This window comes from Salmo salar, chromosome 22, assembly GCF_965601325.2.
Source record: "Salmo salar chromosome 22, fSalSal1, whole genome shotgun sequence".
In the NCBI taxonomy this organism is placed as follows: Eukaryota; Metazoa; Chordata; class Actinopteri; order Salmoniformes; family Salmonidae; genus Salmo; species Salmo salar.
The window spans coordinates 61185001-61206099 of NC_138312.1; the positions used below are offsets into that span (position 1 = coordinate 61185001).

At 50.6% G+C, this 21099-nt stretch overlaps 1 protein-coding gene across 1 annotated transcript in view; it reads right to left on the reverse strand.

Annotated features, from left to right (window-relative positions):
• The window catches only part of iars1 (isoleucyl-tRNA synthetase 1), a 147415-nt gene that overhangs the window by 79416 nt on the left and 46900 nt on the right, over positions 1-21099 (reverse strand). The window contains exons 12-15 of the mRNA XM_082967730.1: positions 18760-18851; positions 16877-16975; positions 5891-6017; positions 731-804 (exon numbers count right to left, since the gene is read on the reverse strand). Of these exons, the coding sequence (XP_082823856.1) occupies positions 731-804; positions 5891-6017; positions 16877-16975; positions 18760-18851 (392 nt within the window). The remainder of the gene's footprint in view (positions 1-730; positions 805-5890; positions 6018-16876; positions 16976-18759; positions 18852-21099) is intronic.

Genomic DNA, 21099 nt, shown 5'->3' on the forward strand with positions numbered 1-21099 from the left:
ATAGCATTAAAGAGGATGGCTCAATGATAGCATTAAAGAGGATGGCCCGAGGATAGCATTAAAGAGGATGGCTCAATGATAGCATTAAAGAGGATGGCCCGAGGATAGCATTAAAGAGGATGGCCCGAGGATAGCATTAAAGAGGATGGCTCAATGATGGCATTAAAGAGGATGGCTCAATGATAGCATTAAAGAGGATGGCCCGAGGATAGCATTAAAGAGGATGGCTCAATGATAGCATTAAAGAGGATGGCCCGAGGATAGCATTAAAGAGGATGGCTCAATGATGGCATTAAAGAGGATGGCTCAATGATAGCATTAAAGAGGATGGCCCGAGGATAGCATTAAAGAGGATGGCTCAATGATAGCATTAAAGAGGATGGCCCGAGGATAGCATTAAAGAGGATTGCTCAATGATGGCATTAAAGAGGATGGCCCGAGGATAGCATTAAAGAGGATGGCCCGAGGATAGCATTAAAGAGGATGGCCCGAGGATAGCATTAAAGAGGATGGCTCATTATTGAGGGTGGTTGATTAGAGGGTGATTCATTATTTAGGGTAATGACAGCGTGTCAGTCATCCAGGATAACCTCCCATCTCCTGTTAGTGATCTGAACCTTGTCTGTGTTGCGTCCAACCATCACTGTGTGTGTGTTGTGTTGTGTGTGTGTGTGTGTGTGTGTGTGTGTGTGTGTGTGTGTATAATCGCTGCAGACGATCAGTGACTCACCTCTCCCGATGCAGATCAGTTACTTTCACTCCCGTCAACTCCTCCAGCTCAGCAATGGATCCTACACACACCACCTGGACACACACACACACACACACACACACACACACACAGTCAGCAACAGAGCAGTAGCCTCCATTCTGTCTTCCTGTAAATGACAGACAGCTGAAGATGGTCGGTGTGTGCGTTGGTTAGGGATGTAGCAATTCACCGATACCCACCGGTCCCCTACTCACCGATACCCACCGGTCCCCTACTCACCGATACCCGCCGGTCCCCTACTCACCGATACCCGCCGGTCCCCTACCCACCGGTCCCCTACTCACCGATACCCGCCGGTCCCCTCCTCACCGATACCCGCCGGTCCCCTACTCACCGATACCCGCCGGTCCCCTACTCACCGATACCCGCCGGTCCCCTACTCACCGATACCCGCCGGTCCCCTACTCACCGATACCCGCCGGTCCCCTACTCACCGATACCCGCCGGTCCCCTACTCACCGATACCCGCCGGTCCCCTACTCACCGATACCCGCCGGTCCCCTACTCACCGATACCCACCGGCCCCCTACCCACCGATACCCACCGGTCCCCTACCCACCGGTCCCCTACTCACCGATACCCACCGGTCCCCTACCCGCCGGTCCCCTACCCACCGGTCCCCTACTCACCGATACCCACCGGTCCCCTACTCACCGATACCCACCGGTCCCCTATTCACCGATACCCACCGGTCCCCTACTCACCGATACCCACCGGTCCCCTATTCACCGATACCCGCCGGCCCCCCTACCCGCCGGTCCCCTACCCGCCGGTCCCCTACTCACCGATACTCGCCGGTCCCCTACTCACCGATACCCACCGGCCCCCTACTCACCGATACCCACCGATCCCCTACTCACCGATACCCACCGGTCCCCTACCCGCCGGTCCCCTACTCACCGATACCCGCCGGTCCCCCCCCGTACCCACCGGTCCCCTATTCACCGATACCCACCGGTCCCCTATTCACCGATACCCACCGGTCCCCTATTCACCGATACCCACCGGTCCCCTACTCACCGATACCCACCGGTCCCCTATTCACCGATACCCACCGGTCCCCTACCCACCGGTCCCCTATTCACCAATACCCACCGGTCCCCTCCCACCGTTCCCCTACCACCGATACCCACCGGTCCCCTATTCACCAATACCCACCGGTCCCCTACTCACCAATACCCACCGGTCCCCTATTCACCGATACCCACCGGTCCCCTATTCACCGATACCCACCGGTCCCCTATTTACCGATACCCACCGGTCCCCTATTCACCGATACCCACCGGTCCCCTACCCACCGGTCCCCTATTCACCAATACCCACCGGTCCCCTATTCCTCCCACCGGCCCCATACCCCCACCGGTCCCCTATTCACCGATACCCACCGGTCCCCTATTCACCAATACCCACCAGTCCCCTATTCACCAATACCCACCGGTCCCCTATTTACCGATACCCACCGGTCCCCTATTCACCGATACCCACCGGTCCCCTATTCACCAATACCCACCGGTCCCCTATTTACCGATACCCACCGGTCCCCTATTTACCGATACCCACCGGTCCCCTATTTACCGATACCCACCGGTCCCCTATTTACCGATACCCACCGGTCCCCTATGCTAATGTTGTGTTGTCAGAGTGAGGGACATGCTGTACATTAAAAAGGACTCCATGTATTTTGAAAGATGAGACGTTGAGGATTATAATAAAATACAGCTTTGACGTCATACGAGCCAAAACACCTGAGTCAGGGCCAACTCGTGTCCTCACCTTTGTCCTAAATAATTTACATCATAAATCTCCATTTTCATTTGTTAACCATTGGTTATTTTTCATATTTCTTCTTTTATAAACATTTCAATGCATCTCTATCCATATAGGCCAATTCCCACGAGTCAAGGGTTAATGAGTGTTACACAGGAAAATGTCTATTTAAAAAAAAAAAAAAATGGTACGCAGTAGGCTAGATAAGGATATCACCAAAAGTATGTCAGGTACGCAGTTTGCAGGTTTGTAAAGTATATCAGACATTTCAAACATTCCCAGCGAATGAGAAAACAGTCATGGTATTTAATTGAAGAGAATGAAGAAGATTTATCAAGGCAACCTCGGGGCTAATTTAACTGGCCGCCAACAGCATCACCGTGGCCACGGTGACACGGCATTCCGAGAGGAATGTTCTGAATACAAGACAAATAAACTGTGATTTGACAGATTCCCAGCTGGCAGACAGGTGGTTAATAAAGCTCAAGGCTAGCTGGCAGACAGGTGGTTAAAGCTCTAAACTAGCTGGCAGACAGGTGGTTAATAAAGCTCAAGGCTAGCTGGCAGACAGGTGGTTAATAAAGCTCTAGACTAGCTGGCAGACAGGTGGTTAATAAAGCTCAAGGCTAGCTGGCAGACAGGTGGTTAAAGCTCTAGGCTAGCTGGCAGACAGGTGGTTAAAGCTCTAGACTAGCTGGCAGACAGGTGGTTAATAAAGCTCTAGACTAGCTGGCAGACAGGTGGTTAATAAAGCTCAAGGCTAGCTGGCAGACAGGTGGTTAAAGCTCTAGGCTAGCTGGCAGACAGGTGGTTAAAGCTCTAGACTAGCTGGCAGACAGGTGGTTAATAAAGCTCAAGGCTAGCTGGCAGACAGGTGGTTAATAAAGCTCTAGGCTAGCTGGCAGACAGGTGGTTAATAAAGCTCAAGGCTAGCTGGCAGACAGGTGGTTAAAGCTCTAGACTAGCTGGCAGACAGGTGGTTAATAAAGCTCAAGGCTAGCTGGCAGACAGGTGTTTAATAAAGCTCTAGGCTAGCTGGCAGACAGGTGGTTAATAAAGCTCAAGGCTAGCTGGCAGACAGGTGGTTAATAAAGCTCTAGGCTAGCTGGCAGACAGGTGGTTAATAAAGCTCAAGGCTAGCTGGCAGACAGGTGGTTAAAGCTCTAGGCTAGCTGGCAGACAGGTGGTTAAAGCTCAAGGCTAGCTGGCAGACAGGTGGTTAATAAAGCTCAAGGCTAGCTGGCAGACAGGTGGTTAATAAAGCTCAAGGCTAGCTGGCAGACAGGTGGTTAATAAAGCTCTAGGCTAGCTGGCAGACAGGTGGTTAATAAAGCTCAAGGCTAGCTGGCAGACAGGTGGTTAATAAAGCTCAAGGCTAGCTGGCAGACAGGTGGTTAATAAAGCTCAAGGCTAGCTGGCAGACAGGTGGTTAAAGCTCTAGACTAGCTGGCAGACAGGTGATTAAAGCTCTAGACTAGCTGGCAGACAGGTGGTTAATAAAGCTCAAGGCTAGCTGGCAGACAGGTGGTTAATAAAGCTCAAGGCTAGCCGGCAGACAGGTGGTTAAAGCTCTAGGCTAGCTGGCAGACAGGTGGTTAAAGCTCTAGACTAGCTGGCAGACAGGTGGTTAATAAAGCTCAAGGCTGGCTGGCAGACAGGTGGTTAATAAAGCTCTAGGCTAGCTGGCAGACAGGTGGTTAATAAAGCTCTAGGCTAGCTGGCAGACAGGTGGTTAATAAAGCTCTAGGCTAGCTGGCAGACAGGTGGTTAATAAAGCTCTAGGCTAGCTGGCAGACAGGTGGTTAAAGCTCTAGACTAGCTGGCAGACAGGTGATTAATAAAGCTCAAGGCTAGCTGGCAGACAGGTGGTTAATAAAGCTCTAGGCTAGCTGGCAGACAGGTGGTTAATAAAGCTCTAGGCTAGCTGGCAGACAGGTGGTTAATAAAGCTCAAGGCTATCTGGCAGACAGGTGGTTAAAACTCAAGGCTAGCTGGCAGACAGGTGGTTAAAGCTCAAGGCTAGCTGGCAGACAGGTGTCTGTAATTCTGCTCCAATTTCAAACAGATTAAGGTAGTTGGCCCAGATACGGAGTGTGTCGTACGACAGAGAGATGAAGGGAGAGAGAAAGTGGAGATGGGGGAGAGAGCGCTGAGAGGGAGACAGAGTGCCCGGCCCCTCCATCCATCCATCGCTCTCCTCCCTCAATCTCTCTGCTCCGCCTCCCTCCCGCCTCCCATCTCTCTCCGCCTCCCTTCTCTCTCCGCCTCCCATCTCTCTCCGATCTGCTCCGCCTCCCTCCCTCCCTCTCCTCCGCCTCCCTCCCTCCCTCTGCTCCGCCTCCCTCCCTCTCCTCTCCCTCTCCTCTCCTCCGCCTCCCTCCCTCCGTCCCTCCGCCTCCCTCCCTCCCTCCCTCTCCTCCGCCTCCCTCCCTCCCTCTCCTCCGCCTCCCTCCCTCCGCCTCCCTCCCTCCCCTCCTCCGCCTCCCTCCCTCTCCTCCGCCTCCCTCCTCTCTCTCCTCCGCCTCCCTCCCTCTCTCTCCTCCGCCTCCCTCCCTCTCTCTCCTCCGCCTCCCTCCCTCCCTCTCCTCCGCCTCCATCCATCTCTCTATCCCTCCCTCCATCTCCCTATCCCTCCCTCCATCTCCCTATCCCTCCCTCCATCTCCCTCCCTCCATCTCCCTATCCCTCCCTCCATCTCCCTATCCCTCCCTCCATCTCCTCTCCTCATCCTCTCCTCCAGCCCCTCCTCCGTAGACCACTGTCGCCTGGTAACAGACCCAGCCAGACTGCTATTTCTAGGAAGCAGGTCGCTCCTCCGGTTGCTCTCTCCCTGTCCTTTTAAAAATCAGAGAGAGTTGCTCATTTCATTTTTTCACACAATCATAAAACCCAATTCTGACATGTAAATGAAGACGGTGTTTCAGGACCAGCCGTAGAGAGATGGCTCAGAACACATGTCGTTGTGTTAGTCTAACCATCCACTCCCTGGTTCGATAAAGTCACGAGGTTTCAGTGGATGAAGGCCTTTGAAAATGCTAGAAAAACATTTAGGGTTGCAGAAGAGATTCAGAGAAGAGTAGTCAATAGTGATTTGTTCATTTTTAAGGAATTATTCTGATGTGTAATAAAGCTAATCGTTTTTCGTCAGAGAAATAAAAGAGAGTTCTTTACTGAACCGATAATAAACGGTTTGACTCCCATGTTCTACTGCTATGAAGGTAGAGCTGGACTTCACTAACTTTATGTGTGTCAGAAAGATGGTTAATGACCTCCTTAAAGTTACTGTGTGTGTGTGTGTGTGTGTGTGTGTGTGTGTGTGTGTGTGTGTGTGTGTGTGTGTGCGCGTCTGACCTCCTCAAAGTCGTCGCTGCACCAGAGGGGGATGGGCGTGCCCCAATAGCGGTTCCTGGAAACGGCCCAATCACGCGCATCCCTCAGCCAGTTACCAAAACGACGCTCCCGCACAAACTCAGGAACCCTGGGAGGAGAGGAGTGAGTCAGCGAGAGAAGCGGGGAGAGAGAGAGACAGAGACAGGAGGGGTGGAGGAAGAGAGAGAGAGAGAGAGAGAGAGAGAGGAGGGGTGAGAGAGAGAGGAGGGGTGAGAGAGAACCACTGTTAGCTTGATGGAGAATCAGATCAATGATAAACAAAACATAAGCCCCAAATGGCACCCTATTCCCTACATATTATATAGCGCGCCCTATTCAGGACCCAGACAGACCGGGGATACGAGGTCCGGACGAGGTCCAGACAGACCGGGGAGACGAGATCTGGGGAGACCGGGGAGACGAGGTCTGGGGAAACCGGGGAGACGAGGCCCGGACAGACGAGGCCCGGACAGACGAGGTCCGGACAGACGAGGTCCGGGGAAACCGGACAGACGAGGCCCGGACAGACCGGACAGACGAGGCCCGGACAGACGAGGCCCGGGGAAACCGGACAGACGAGGCCCGGACAGACGAGGTCCGGACAGACGAGGTCCGGACAGACGAGGTCCGGGGAAACCGGACAGACGAGGCCCGGACAGACCGGACAGACGAGGCCCGGACAGACGAGGTCCGGACAGACGAGGTCCGGACAGACGAGGCCCGGGGAAACCGGACAGACGAGGCCCGGACAGACGAGGTCCGGACAGACGAGGTCCGGACAGACGAGGCCCGGGGAAACCGGACAGACGAGGCCCGGACAGACCGGACAGACGAGGCCCGGACAGACGAGGTCCGGACAGACCGGACAGACGAGGCCCGGACAGACCGGGGAGACGAGGTCCGGGGAGACGAGGTGCGGGGAAACCGGGGAGACGAGGTCCGGACAGACCGGGGAGACGAGGTCCGGACAGACCGGGGAGACGAGGTTCCGGGGAGAGACGAGGTTCCGGGGAGAGACGAGGTTTCGGGGACAGACGAGATCCGGGGAGACGAGGTTCCGGGGAGAGACGAGGTTCCGGGGAGAGACGAGGTTCCGGGGAGAGACGAGGTTCCGGGGAGACGAGGTCCGGGGAGAGACGAGGTCCAGACAGACGAGGTCCAGACAGACCGGGGAGACGAGGTCCGGGGAGACGAGGTCCGGACAGACCGGGGAGACGAGGTCCGGGGAGACGAGGTCCAGACAGACGAGGTCCAGACAGACCGGGGAGACGAGGTCCGGGGAGAGACGAGGTCCGGACAGACCGGGGAGACGAGGTCCGGGGAGAGACGAGGTCCAGACAGACCGGGGAGACGAGGTCCGGGGAGAGACGAGGTCCAGACAGACCGGGGAGAGACGAGGTCCAGACAGACCGGGGAGACGAGGTTCGGGGAGAGACGAGGTCCAGACAGACCGGGGAGACGAGGTCCGGGGAGAGACGAGGTCCAGACAGACGAGGTCCAGACAGACCGGGGAGACGAGGTCCGGGGAGAGACGAGGTCCGGACAGACCGGGGAGACGAGGTCCGGGGAGAGACGAGGTCCGGACAGACCGGGGAGACGAGGTCCGGGGAGAGACGAGGTCCGGACAGACCGGGGAGACGAGGTCCGGGGAGAGACGAGGTCCGGACAGACCGGGGAGACGAGGTCCGGGGAGAGACGAGGTCCGGGGAGACGAGGTCCAGACAGACGAGGTCCAGACAGACCGGGGAGACGAGGTCCGGGGAGAGACGAGGTTATCCTGTATCAGAATGAGAAAAAAAAACATTCCTCTAGACAGACATCAGGTTATACAAGACTGCCTTATGTAATATAATTGAACAAGTCTGTCAGCCAGGGATGGGAAGACCCAACATAATTTCAGTGATTTAACAGAAGAGCCAAAACTAGAACGACTACCACTGAAACTAGCAGGCAACAGCAGCAACATGTCATTATCCATCTGGCCTCTATTAGATATCTCTAGTTGGCTAAACTGGTCTGATCTGGTCTGATCTGAACTGGTCTGAACTGGTCTGATCTGAACTGGTCCTATCTGCTCTGATCTGGTCTGATCTGAACTGGTCTGATGAGGTCATCTTTCACCTGGGGAGCGGACTGGCCTGAACTCAACCAAAAAAAGGCCAACAGAACGGCTGGAAATCCCATGAAGATGTTATTATCTTCTCATATCTTCTCTGTATCTCTGGGTCTCATTCCTACATGGCCATTTTGTACTATGAATGAACAGTTCATTTCAGTACACAGTAGAAAAATGCGAGAAAAAAAAAAGAGCGATAAAGAAATGTGATGGGACTGACTCCATTTCACTGAACTACATTTTTCCATGACTGACACAACATGGCCGACATCCTGACAAGTAACACAACTAACAATCCCCTTGTGTCCCAATCATATGCTTTTAAATCTGTGTTGGGGTAGTGCACACGTCAGGGAAAAAGGACTGGAGAATTGGGACCAAGGACTCATTAACACTATGACCTGACATAATCTCAGTGATTAAATATAAAGCTTGTTGCTTTACATATTAGGAAAGACTAAGACAGAAACTAGAACAGAGTCGCATTGACTATATCCAGCTGGCCTCTAGTACATTTTCTAAATAAACCCAGATGCATTTTCTTCTTCAAGGTTAAAAGCTCCCCCCCCCCCCCCCCGTCCTGGTTAAAAGCTCCCCCCGTCCTGGTTAAAAGCTCCCCCCGTCCTGGTTAAAAGCTCCCCCCGTCCTGGTTAAAAGCACCCCCCGTCCTGGTTAAAAGCTCCCCCCGTCCTGGTTAAAAGCTCCCCCCGTCCAGGTTAAAAACTCCCCCCTCGTCCAGGTTAAAAGCTCCCCCCCCCGTCCAGGTTAAAAGCCCCCCCCCCCCTCGTCCAGGTTAAAAGCACCCCCCCCCCCTCGTCCAGGTTAAAAGCCCCCCCCCCCTCGTCCAGGTTAAAAGCTCCCCCCCCCCCCCCCCCCCCCGTCCAGGTTAAACCCCCCCCCCCCCGTTCAGGTTAAAAACTCCCCCGTCCAGGTTAACCTCTTGACGGTCGCCTAGGATAGGGGGCGCCACAGCGCATTTTGAAATAAAATTGTGCCCATTTTAAACGGCCTACTACTCAAACTCAGAAGCTAGGATATGCATATAATTAATACTTGTGGATAGAAAACACCCTAAAGTTTCTAAAACTGTTTGAATGGTGTCTGTGAGTATAACAGAACTCATATGGCAGTCAAAACCCCGAGACAGATCGAAACAGGAAGTGGAATTCTGAATTGCGGACTCAACTTCATCACGTTGCCTATTAATCACACCGTGAGCTATGGTTCATTGAGCACTTCCGATTGCTTCCACTAGATGTCCCCAGTCTTTACAAAGTGATTTGAGTCTCCTACTGTGAAAACTGACAGAATGAGAGTCTGTGGAACGTGGTCACACGGAGAGGGCCATCACCATTATGAGGCCGGCGCCCCTGGCTACCCTCCCCTTTCGAAACGTTTATTAAGACAATGCAATCGTCCCCCTTGAATCTTATTGGAGCTCTGGTTGAAAAAGGCCCTAAAGATTTATGTTATACAACGTTTGACATGTTTGAACGAACCTAAATAAGAAAAAAATGCATTTTGTTGAAAGAGTAGCCCCGCGCACGTCGGAACTTTTGGTGCAGCCTTCAGAACGCGCTAAAAACAACAAGCTAATGGAACATAAAGGATGAACGTTTTCGAACGAAAATACATTTGTTGTGGACCTGGGATTCCTGGAAGTGCCTAAGGATGAAGATAATCAAAGGTAAGGGATTATTGACAATAGTATACAAGACTAGATTTGATATGCGATTGTTCCAAGATGGCGCTGACCTGTATTGCTAGCCTATTGTTCTGAGTATCGCATCCCCTTTTATCGCAAAGTGTGATTACCCAGTATAGTTATTTTTAAATCTGACATTACAGGTGGTTTCAAGAGATATTCATCTATAAATCTTAGAATGACAATATTACATTTTAAAAATGTTTTCGAATAGTAATTTAGTAAATTGTAGCGCTGTTTCATCGGATGCATTTGAGGGAAAATAGTCAACATTACGCACCGATGTAAAATGCTGTTTTTATATATAAATATGAACTTTATCGAACAAAATAATGCATGTATTGTGTAACATGATGTCCTAGGAGTGTCATATGATGAAGATTGTCAAAGGTTAGTGCTGCATTTAGCTGTTTTTTGGTTATTTGTGATGCATGTGGTTGGTCGGAAAATGGCTATGTGGCTACTTTTACGATATACTCCTCTAACATAATCTAATGTTTTGCTTTTGCTGTAAAGCCTTTTTGAAATCGGACAACGTGGTTCGATTCAGGAGAGGTGTATCTATAAAACGATATAATTTGAAAAAAAAAAAAGATTACATTTTGTTATGCTAATGGTGATAGGATTTTTCGCTGGATGTCCGTCCCGCCGCACAGGGGTTAAAAGCCCCCCCCCCCCCCCTCCAAGTTAAAACCCCCCTTCCAGGCATCTTCTCCCTCTTTCTCTCCTTTTTCCTTGTGTGAGTCCCAAATGGCACCCTATTCCCTGTATAGTGCCCTACTGTTAACCAGGCCCAGGTTAAATCTAGTGCACTACTGTTGACCAGGCCCAGGTTAAACCTAGTGCACTATAAAGGGACTAGTGTACCATTTGGGACAGAAGCGTTCTGTTTTTGGGACAAGCCACTCCCATCTCAGCCACAGGAGAATACGTCCCTGTAAATGGCATCAGGTTCCTCTAGTAGTCCAATGAGTTCAACAATTCCCATTTGTGAGAAGCATTTCTATTTAAAAAAAATCTATGGAATTATTTCTCCCCATTACCACCCTCTCTAGCCATCCTAAATGGACAATTTACAGTGTGCTGCTGTCCTGTGCTGCTGTCCTGTGCTGCTGTCCTGTGCTGCTGTCCTGTGCTGCTGTCCTGTGCGGCCTCGTGCTAGATAAGGGAACGGAGGTATCCAACCTCTACAGAGACCCAAATTACCCAGAGCAACACGGCCGCAGAGCAACACGGCCGCAGAGCAACACGACCGCAGAGCTGGCACATTTCCCTGCAGGGTGTATAGTCCAATACAGATGTACCAAGTCTGGTTCTAAAAATAACATTAATTAGCTCGATAATAAAAATAAAATAAAAAATGTAACCCTACATTCTGTGAGAAAAAAAAGACTGAATTTCCACCCATCAACTCCAAAACAAAAAGTCAGACCAAAATACGGTGCTATGAAAAGTAATTTACATCATATAGAACTTCAAATAATTAAAGAATTAAGGATTTAAATTAAATGCAGAGCAGGTGGACATCAGGACACTAGCTATAATCAACAGCCCACCAACACAGAACCCAAAACAAGGAGAAACAGTGATGTACTGAGCTGTCCACACCACCGCCTGGTATAGAGGTCCTGGACGGCAGGGGGTCCGGCCCCAGTGATGTACTGGGTTGTCCACACCACCGCCTGGTATAGAGGTCCTGGACGGCAGGGGGTCCGGCCCCAGTGGTGTACTGAGCTGTCCACACCACCGCCTGGTATAGAGGTCCTGGACGGCAGGGGGTCCGGCCCCAGTGATGTACTGGGCTGTCCACACCACCGCCTGGTATAGAGGTCCTGGATGGCAGGGGGTCCGGCCCCAGTGGTGTACTGGGCTGTCCACACCACCGCCTGGTATAGAGGTCCTGGACGGCAGGGGGTTCGGCCCCAGTGATGTACTGGGCTGTCCACACCACCACCTGGTATAGAGTACCTGGATGGCAGGGGGTCCGGCCCCAGGGGTGTACTGGGCTGTCCACACCACCGCCTGGTATAGAGGTCCTGGACGGCAGGGGGTCCGGCCCCAGTGGTGTACTGGGCTGTCCACACCACCACCTGGTATAGAGTACCTGGATGGCAGGGGGTCCGGCCCCAGGGGTGTACTGGGCTGTCCACACCACCGCCTGGTATAGAGGTCCTGGATGGCAGGGGGTCCGGCCCCAGTGATGTACTGGGCTGTCCACACCACCGCCTGGTATAGAGGTCCTGGACGGCAGGGGGTTCGGCCCCAGTGATGTACTGGGCTGTCCACACCACCGCCTGGTATAGAGGTCCTGGACGGCAGGGGGTTCGGCCCCAGTGATGTACTGGGCTGTCCACACCACCGCCTGGTATAGAGTACCTGGATGGCAGGGGGTCCGGCCCCAGGGGTGTACTGGGCTGTCCACACCACCGCCTGGTATAGAGGTCCTGGACGGCAGGGGGTCCGGCCCCAGTGGTGTACTGGGCTGTCCACACCACCACCTGGTATAGAGGTCCTGGATGGCAGGGGGTCCGGCCCCAGGGGTGTACTGGGCTGTCCACACCACCGCCTGGTATATAGGTCCTGGATGGCAGGGGGTCCGGCCCCAGTGATGTACTGGGCTGTCCACACCACCGCCTGGTATAGAGGTCCTGGACGGCAGGGGGTCCGGCCCCAGTGATGTACTGGGCTGTCCACACCACCGCCTGGTATAGAGGTCCTGGACGGCAGGGGGTCCGGCCCCAGTGATGTACTGGGCTGTCCACACCACCGCCTGGTATAGAGGTCCTGGATGGCAGGGGGTCCGGCCCCAGTGATGTACTGGGCTGTCCACACCACCGCCTGGTATAGAGGTCCTGGATGGCAGGGGGTCCGGCCCCAGTGATGTACTGGGCTGTCCACACCACCGCCTGGTATAGAGGTCCTGGATGGCAGGGGGTCCGGCCCCAGTGATGTACTGGGCTGTCCACACCACCTTCTGTAGCGCCTTGCGGTCGGATGCCAATCAGTTGCCATAACAAGCAGTGATGCAGCCAGTCAAGATGCTCTCAATGGTGCAGCTGTAGAACGCTGAGGATTTGAGGGCCCCGTGCCAAAATCTTCTTGATTAGAGGAGAGGAGAAGAGGCGCCACCTCACAAAGAACCAGAACAATCTTCAGTACGGATTCCTGCTGTGTAGTTGAGAATATGTCATGATATTTAGGGTTTGGCATGACAGTGTAGATTGAGGGGTTTGGCATGACAGTGTAGATTGGGGGGGTTTGGCATGACAGTGTAGATTGAGGGGTTTGGCATGACAGTGTAGATTGGGGGGGGTTTGGCATGACAGTGTAGATGGAGGGGTTTGGCATGACAGTGTAGATGGAGGGGTTTGGCATGACAGTGTAGATTGGGGGGGTTTGGCATGACAGTGTAGATGGAGGGGTTTGGCATGACAGTGTAGATGGGGGGGTTTGGCATGACAGTGTAGATTGGGGGGTTTGGCATGACAGTATAGATTGAGTGGTTTGGCATGACAGTGTAGATTAAGGGGTTTGGCATGACAGTGTAGATTGGGGGGGTTTGGCATGACAGTGTAGATTAAGGGGTTTGGCATGACAGTGTAGATTAAGGGGTTTGGCATGACAGTGTAGATTGAGGGGTTTGGCATGACAGTGTAGATTAAGGGGTTTGGCATGACAGTGTAGATTGAGTGGTTTGGCATGACAGTGTAGATTGGGGGGGTTTGGCATGACAGTGTAGATTGGGGGGTTTGGCATGACAGTGTAGCTTGAGGGGTTTGGCATGACAGTGTAGATTGGGGGGGTTTGGCATGACAGTGTAGATTGAGGGGGTTTGGCATGACAGTGTAGATTGAGTGGTTTGGCATGACAGTGTAGATTAAGGGGTTTGGCATGACAGTGTAGATTAAGGGGTTTGGCATGACAGTGTAGATTGGGGGGGTTTGGCATGACAGTGTAGCTTGAGGGGTTTGGCATGACAGTGTAGATTGGGGGGGTTTGGCATGACAGTGTAGATTGAGGGGGTTTGGCATGACAGTGTAGATTGAGTGGTTTGGCATGACAGTGTAGATTAAGGGGTTTGGCATGACAGTGTAGATTGAGGGGTTTGGCATGACAGTGTAGCTTGAGGGGTTTGGCATGACAGTGTAGATTGGGGGGGTTTGGCATGACAGTGTAGATTGAGGGGGTTTGGCATGACAGTGTAGATTGAGGGGTTTGGCATGACATAGCCAAATGTTTACGACATCAGCATCACACACACACACGCACGCACACGCACACACACACACACACACACACACACACTTGCCCCCGGTGATGCATTGTGCAGGCCGCACCACCCTCTGGAGAGCCTTGGGGTTGAGGGCGGTGCAGTAGCCGTACCAGGCGGTGATACAGCCCGACAGGATGCTCTCGATTGTGCATCTGTAAAAGTTTGTCAGGGTTTTGGGTGACGAGCCAAATTTCTTCAGCCTCCTGAGGTTCTTCACCACACTGTCTGTGTGGGTGGACCATTTCAGTTTGTCCGTGATGTGTACGCCGAGGAACTTAAAAAAAACTTTCCACCTTCTCCACTGCTGTCCCGTCGATGTGGATGGGGGGGTGCTCCCTTTGCTGTGTCCTGAAGTCCACAACCATCTCCTTTGTTTTGTTGACTTTGAATGAGAGGTTGTTTTCCTGACACCACACTCCGAGTGCCCTCACCACCTCCCTATAGGCCGCCTCATCGTTGTTGGTAATCAAGCCTACTACTGTTGTGTCGTCTGCAAACTTGATGATTGAGTTGGAGGCGTACGTGGCAATGCAGTCATGGGTGAACAGGGAGTACGGGAGAGGGCTGAGAACGCACCCTTGTGGGGCCCCAGTGTTGAGGATCAGCAGAGTGGAGATGTAGTTACCTACCCTCACCACTTGGGGGCAGCCCATCAGGAAGTCCAGGACCCAATTGCACAGGGTGGTGTTGAGACCCAGGCCTCCAGCTTGATGATGAGTTTGGAGGGTACTATGGTGTTGAAGGCTGAGCTGTAGTCAATGAACAGAATTCTTACATAGGTATTCCTCGTCTAGATGGGATAGGGCAGTGTGCAGTGTGATGGCGACTGCGTCGTCTGTGGACCTGTTGGGCAGCATGTAAACTGAAGTGGGTCTAGGGTGGCTGGTAAGGTGGAGGTGATATGATCCTTGACTAGACTCTCAAAGCACTTCATGATGACAGAAGTGAGTGCTACGGGGCGATAGTTATTTAGTTCAGTTACCTTCGCTTTCTTGGGTACAGGAATAATGGTGGACATCTTGAAGCAAGTGGGGACAGCAGACTGGGATAGGGAGAGATTGAATATGTCTGTAAACACACCAGTCAGCTGGTCTGCACATGCTCTGAGGACGCGGCTAGGGATGCCGTCTGGAGCGACAGCCTTGCGAGGGTTAACACGTTTAAATGTTTTACTCACGTTAGCTATGGAGAAGGAGAGCGTGGGGGGTGCAGTCCTTGTTAGCGAGCCGCGACGGTGGCACTGTATTATCCTCAAAGCGGGCAAAGAAGGTGTTTAGTTTGTCTGGGTGACGGTGTCAGCGACGCGGCTGATTTTCCCTTTGTAATCCGTGATTGACTGTGGACCCTGCCACATACATCTCGTGTCTGAGCCGTTGAATTGCGACTCCACTCCGCATTTTGCTTGTTTGATTGCCTTTGCGGAGGGAATAACTACACTGTTTATATTCAGTCATATTCCCAGACCTCTTTCCGTGGTTAAATGTGGTGGTTCGCGCTTTCAGTTTTGCGCAAATGCTGCCATCTATCCACGGTTTCTGGTCAGGGTAGGTTTTAATAGTCACAGTGGGTACAACATCTCCTATACACTTCCTTATAAAAACTCACTCACCGAGTCAGCGTATAGATCGATGTTTTTCCTCTGAGGCTGACCGGAACATATCCCAGTCCGCGTGATCAAAACAACCTTGAAGCGTGGATTCCGATTGGTCAGACCAGCGTTGAATGGTTCTAGTCACTGGTACATCCTGTTTGAGTTCCTGCCTATAAGACGGTAGGAGGAAGATGGAGTTGCGGTCGGATTTGCCGAAGGGAGTGCGGGGGAGGGCTTTGTATGCATCACGGAAGTTAGAGTAGCAGTGGTCGAGTGTATTACCCCCGGCGCATAGTGCAATCAATATGCTGATAGAATTTAGGTAGCCTTGTTCTCAAATTTGCTTTGTTCAAATCCCCAGCTAAAATAAATGCAGCCACAAGGATATGTGGTTTCCAGTTTACATAGAGTCCAGTGAACTTCCTTGAGGGCCGTCTTGGTGTCTGCTTGAGGGGGAATGTACACAGCTGTGACGATAACTGACAAGAATTCGCTTGTGAGGTAAAATGGCCGACATTTGAGGGTAAGGAATTCTAGGTCGGGTGAGCAGGAGGACTTGAGTTCCTGTATGTTGTTATGATTACACCATGAGTCGTTAATAATAAAACATACGCCCCCGCCATTCCTCTTCCCAGAGAGGTGTTTATCTTTGTCGGTACGATGCATGGAGAAGCCCGGTGGCTGAACCGATTCCGACAACATATCCCGAGAGAGCCATGTTTCCGTGAAACGGAGAATGTTACAATCTCTGATGTCTCTCTGGAAGGCAATCCTTGCTCTAATTTCGTCTACCTTGTTGCCCAGAGACTGGACATTGGCGAGTAGTATACTCGAAAGCAGTGGGTGATGTGCACGTTTACGGAGCCTGACCAGGAGGCCGCTCCGTCTGCCGCGCCGTTGTTTTGGGTCGACAACTGGAATTAGATCCAATGTCCTGGGTGGTGGTACGGACAGAGGATCCTCTTCGGGAAAGTCGTATTCCTGGTCGTAATGTTGGTAAGTTGACGTCGCTCTTATATCCAATAGCATAAGGGTAACAATGTAAGAAACAATACAGAAAAAAACCGAAATACTGCATAGTTTCCTAAGGACTCGAAGCGAGGCGGACATCTCTGTCGGCGCCATCTTGTAGTAGATAACAGGTCTTAACAGTGGGAGTTGGATGTACGGTAGGACAGAAGTAAAGAGGATATTAGATCTTGTAACAGGTCTCAGCAGTGGGAGTTGGATGTATACGGTAGGACAGAAGTAAAAAGGATATTAGATCTTGTAACAGATCTTACCAGTAGCATTTGTCATTGTTTTCCAGCAGCTTCTCCACCATGTGTTCCACCCTAATAAACCAGCTGGGAACAGCCTTGTAGATCAGAGGAGTGTCAGATCTGCAGGATACAAACATATATTACACACACCACACACACACACACACACACACACACACACACACACACACACACACACCTACTCATTCAAGGTTTTTTTTTTTTTACTATTTACTACACTGTAGAATAATAGTGAACACATCAACACTATGAAATAAAACATATGTAATCAAGTAGTAATCAAAAAGTGTAAAAAAAAAAGTCATAATATATTTTCTATTTGAGATTCTTCAAAGTAGCCTCCCGTTTGCCTTGATGACAGCTTTGCACACTCTTGGCATTCTCTCAACCAGCTTCAACTGGAATGTTTTTTCCAACAGTCTTGAAAGAGCTCCCACATATTCTGAGCACGTGTTGCCTGCTTTTTCTTCACTCTGGGGTCCAACTCATCCCAAACCATCTCAATTGGTTTGAGGTCGGGTGATTGTGGAGGCCAAATTTGGACCAAAGGACCAATTTCCACCAGTCGAATGTCCATTGCTCGTGTTTCTTGGCCTAAACAAGTCTCTTCTTCTTATTGGTATCCTTTAGTAGTGGTTTCTTTGCAGCATTTCAACCATGAAGGCCTGATTCACGCAGTCTCCTCTGAACAGTTGATGTTGAGATGTGTCTGTTACTTGAACTCTGAAGCATTTATTTGGGCTGCAATCTGAGATGCAGTTAACTCTAATGAACTTATCCTCTGCAGCAGAGGAAACTCTGGGTCTTCCTTTCCTGTGGCGGTCCTCATGAGAGCCAGTTTCATCATAGCGCTTCATGGTTTTTGCGACTGAACTTGAAGAAACTTTCAAAGTAGTTGACATTTCCTGGATTGACTGACCATCATGTCTTAAAGTAATGATGGACTGTTGTTTCTCTTTGCTTATTTGAGCTGTTCCTGCCATAATATGGACTTGGTCTTTAACCAAATAGGGCTATCTTCTGTATCACAACACAACTGATTGGCTTAAACTCATTAAGAAGGAAATAAATTCCACAAATTAACTTTTAACAAGGCACACCTGTTAATTAAAATGCATTCCAGGTGACTACCTCATGAAGCTGGTTGAGAGAATGCCAAGAGTGTGCAAAGCTGTCATCAAGGCAAACGGGAGGCTACTTTGAAGAATCTCAATAAAAATATATATATTTTGATTTGTTTAACACTTTTCTGGTTACTACATGATTCCATATGTGTTATTTCATAGTTTTGATGTCTTCACTGTTATTCTACAATGTAGAAAATAGTAAAAATAAAGAAAAACCCTGGAATGAGTAGGTGTGTCCAAACTTTTGACTGGTAATATATATATATATATATATATATAATTAAAAATAAATAAATGTAAAATATACTAATACTATACTAATAAATCAGCTGGGAACAGCCTTGTAGATCAGAGGAGTGTCAGACAGAGGGTGAGGAGGAGGAGAGGGAGAGGGAGAGGAGAGCGAGGCAGAGGGAGAGGAAGTGGAAGAGGAAGAGGAGAGGGAGAGGAGAGCGAGGCAGAGGAAGTGGAAGTGGAAGAGGAAGTGGAAGAGGAAGTGGAAGAGGAAGTGGAAGAGGAGAGCGAGGCAGAGGGAGAGGAAGTGGAAGTGGAAGAGGAAGTGGAAGAGGAGAGGGAGAGGAGAGCGAGGCAGAGGGAGAGGAAGTGGAAGAGGAAGTGGAAGAGGAGAGGGAGAGTCGAGCTTCTCTTCATACTCTTTAACGCTACAGGAACGCTACCACTGTCCGTAGGTCAGTGGGAAGGCCATCAGACAGACCTACTAGGAAGTGTTTTGTTGGAGTTACTAGGAAGACTGACCTCCAACAGAAAGGGTAGCTATGCTTGAAAGTGCTGCTGTTGACCAGACGACCCTGTTCCTTCAGCCATTTGATGATGTTCTTGTCAGCATCCTACAGGAGAGGGGAAAACACTGTGAGAGGAGACAGACATATCCCAGAATACAGTTCAGTACCAGCTGACAGAGAGACAGGAGAGGGGAAAACACTGTGAGAGGAGACAGACATATCCCAGAATACAGTTCAGTACCAGCTGACAGAGAGACAGGAGAGGGGAAAACACTGTGAGAGGAGACAGACATATCCCAGAATACAGTTCAGTACCAGCTGACAGAGATAGGAGAGGAGACAGACATATCCCAGAATACAGTTCAGTACCAGCTGACAGAGATAGGAGAGGAGACAGACATATCCCAGAATACAGTTCAGTACCAGCTGACAGAGATAGGAGAGGAGACAGACATATCCCAGAATACAGTTCAGTACCAGCTGACAGAGATAGGAGAGGAGACAGACATATCCCAGAATACAGTTCAGTACCAGCTGACAGAGAGACAGGAGAGGAGACATATCCCAGAATACAGTTCAGTACCAGCTGACAGAGAGACAGGAGAGGAGACATATCCCAGAATACAGTTCAGTACCAGCTGACAGAGAGACAGGAGAGGAGACAGACATATCCCAGAATACAGTTCAGTACCAGCTGACAGAGAGACAGGAGAGGAGACATATCCCAGAATACAGTTCAGTACCAGCTGACAGAGAGATAGGAGACAGACATATCCCAGAATACAGTTCAGTACCAGCTGACAGAGAGACAGGAGAGGAGACATATCCCAGAATACAGTTCAGTACCAGCTGACAGAGAGATAGGAGAGGAGACAGACATATCCCAGAATACAGTTCAGTACCAGCTGACAGAGAGACAGGAGAGGAGACAGAGTGTATGAGGAGGAGGAGGAGGAAGGTTTAACTGCTCTCCTTTACACTTTGTTTAGTATAGTAAATCAAACCAGCAATTACTCTGTTAGGTAATACCATTTTTCACACTTTCATTTCTGTTCCTTTTTACTTTCCATTTCCCAGCAGCCCTAAAGCTGCTCATATATTATCCAGGCTTGTCTTGCTTTTACAAATGATCTTTCTAAAAACAGGAGAACGGATTGATTCAGTTTAGTGGAAACGGGTCAAATGTGTGTTTGTGTGTCCAGTGTGTCAATGTCCAGCGTGAGTGTCCAGCGAGTGTGTGTGTATGTCCAGTGTCCAGTGCCCGTGTCCAGTGTGTGTCAATGTCCAGTGTGTGTGTGTCCAGTGTCCATTAGTGTCCAGCGTGTGTCCAGTTTGTGAATGTCCATGTGTGTGTCCAGTGTGTCCATGTGTGTGTCCATGTGTGTGTCCATGTGTGTGTCCAGTGTGTACTTCCTGGCAGCAGACTGGAAGTGCATGGTCCTTCCTGTCTGATACATAATTGATTTAGGGAGTCTTCTCTTAACCTCCAAAGTATGTGTGTGTGTGTGTGTATATATATATATATGTGTGTGTGTGTGTGTGTGTGTGTGTGTGTGTGTGTGTGTGTGTGTGTGTGTGTGTGTGTGTGTGTGTATATATATATATATATATGTGTGTGTGTGTGTGTAGTGTGTTTCTTAACCTCCAAAATCAACGCCGCCTGGGACAACGCTAGGCGGTGCATCAACTATCTATCTGGGTCCTTCAGACGGGTTAACCCCTAAATGACTTTCTCTGCCTCCAGGTTAGAGAAATGGGCCAGTAAATCGAAGGGTTGCCAGCTCAAATCCCACGTGGTGCATATCTATTCTAGGGCCCTGCTGTTTTGCCTGGCTGATGTGTTAAACCAGGTGATAACTTCCTCATAAAGGCACAGCGGTAGCCTCAAGGTTAGAGAAGCAGGCCAGTAAATCGAAGGGTTGCCAGTTCAAATCCCAGGTGGTGATGAAAACCATGACATCAAATGTTGTGTGTTCTCTTAAAAACTATTTAGGTCAAACTACCAATTCCCCCCAAAAATTGAGTTTTTAATAACGTTTTTATTATTTCTGGCATTTAAAACTGATGGTTAGTTAAAATCCACTTTTAAACTATTTCTGTCGTCATATCAAGGCAACCAAAGAACTACAGCACGGCTGAGGGGAAACCAGCACCAGCTGTGATTCGACCAATCAGAGAGCACGGCTGAGGGGAAACCAGCACCAGCTGTGATTTGACCAATCAGAGAGCACGGCTGAGGGGGAACCAGCACCAGCTGTGATTCGACCAATCAGAGAGCACGGCTGAGGGGAAACCAGCACCAGCTGTGATTCGACCAATCAGAGAGCACGGCTGAGGGGCAACCAGCACCAGC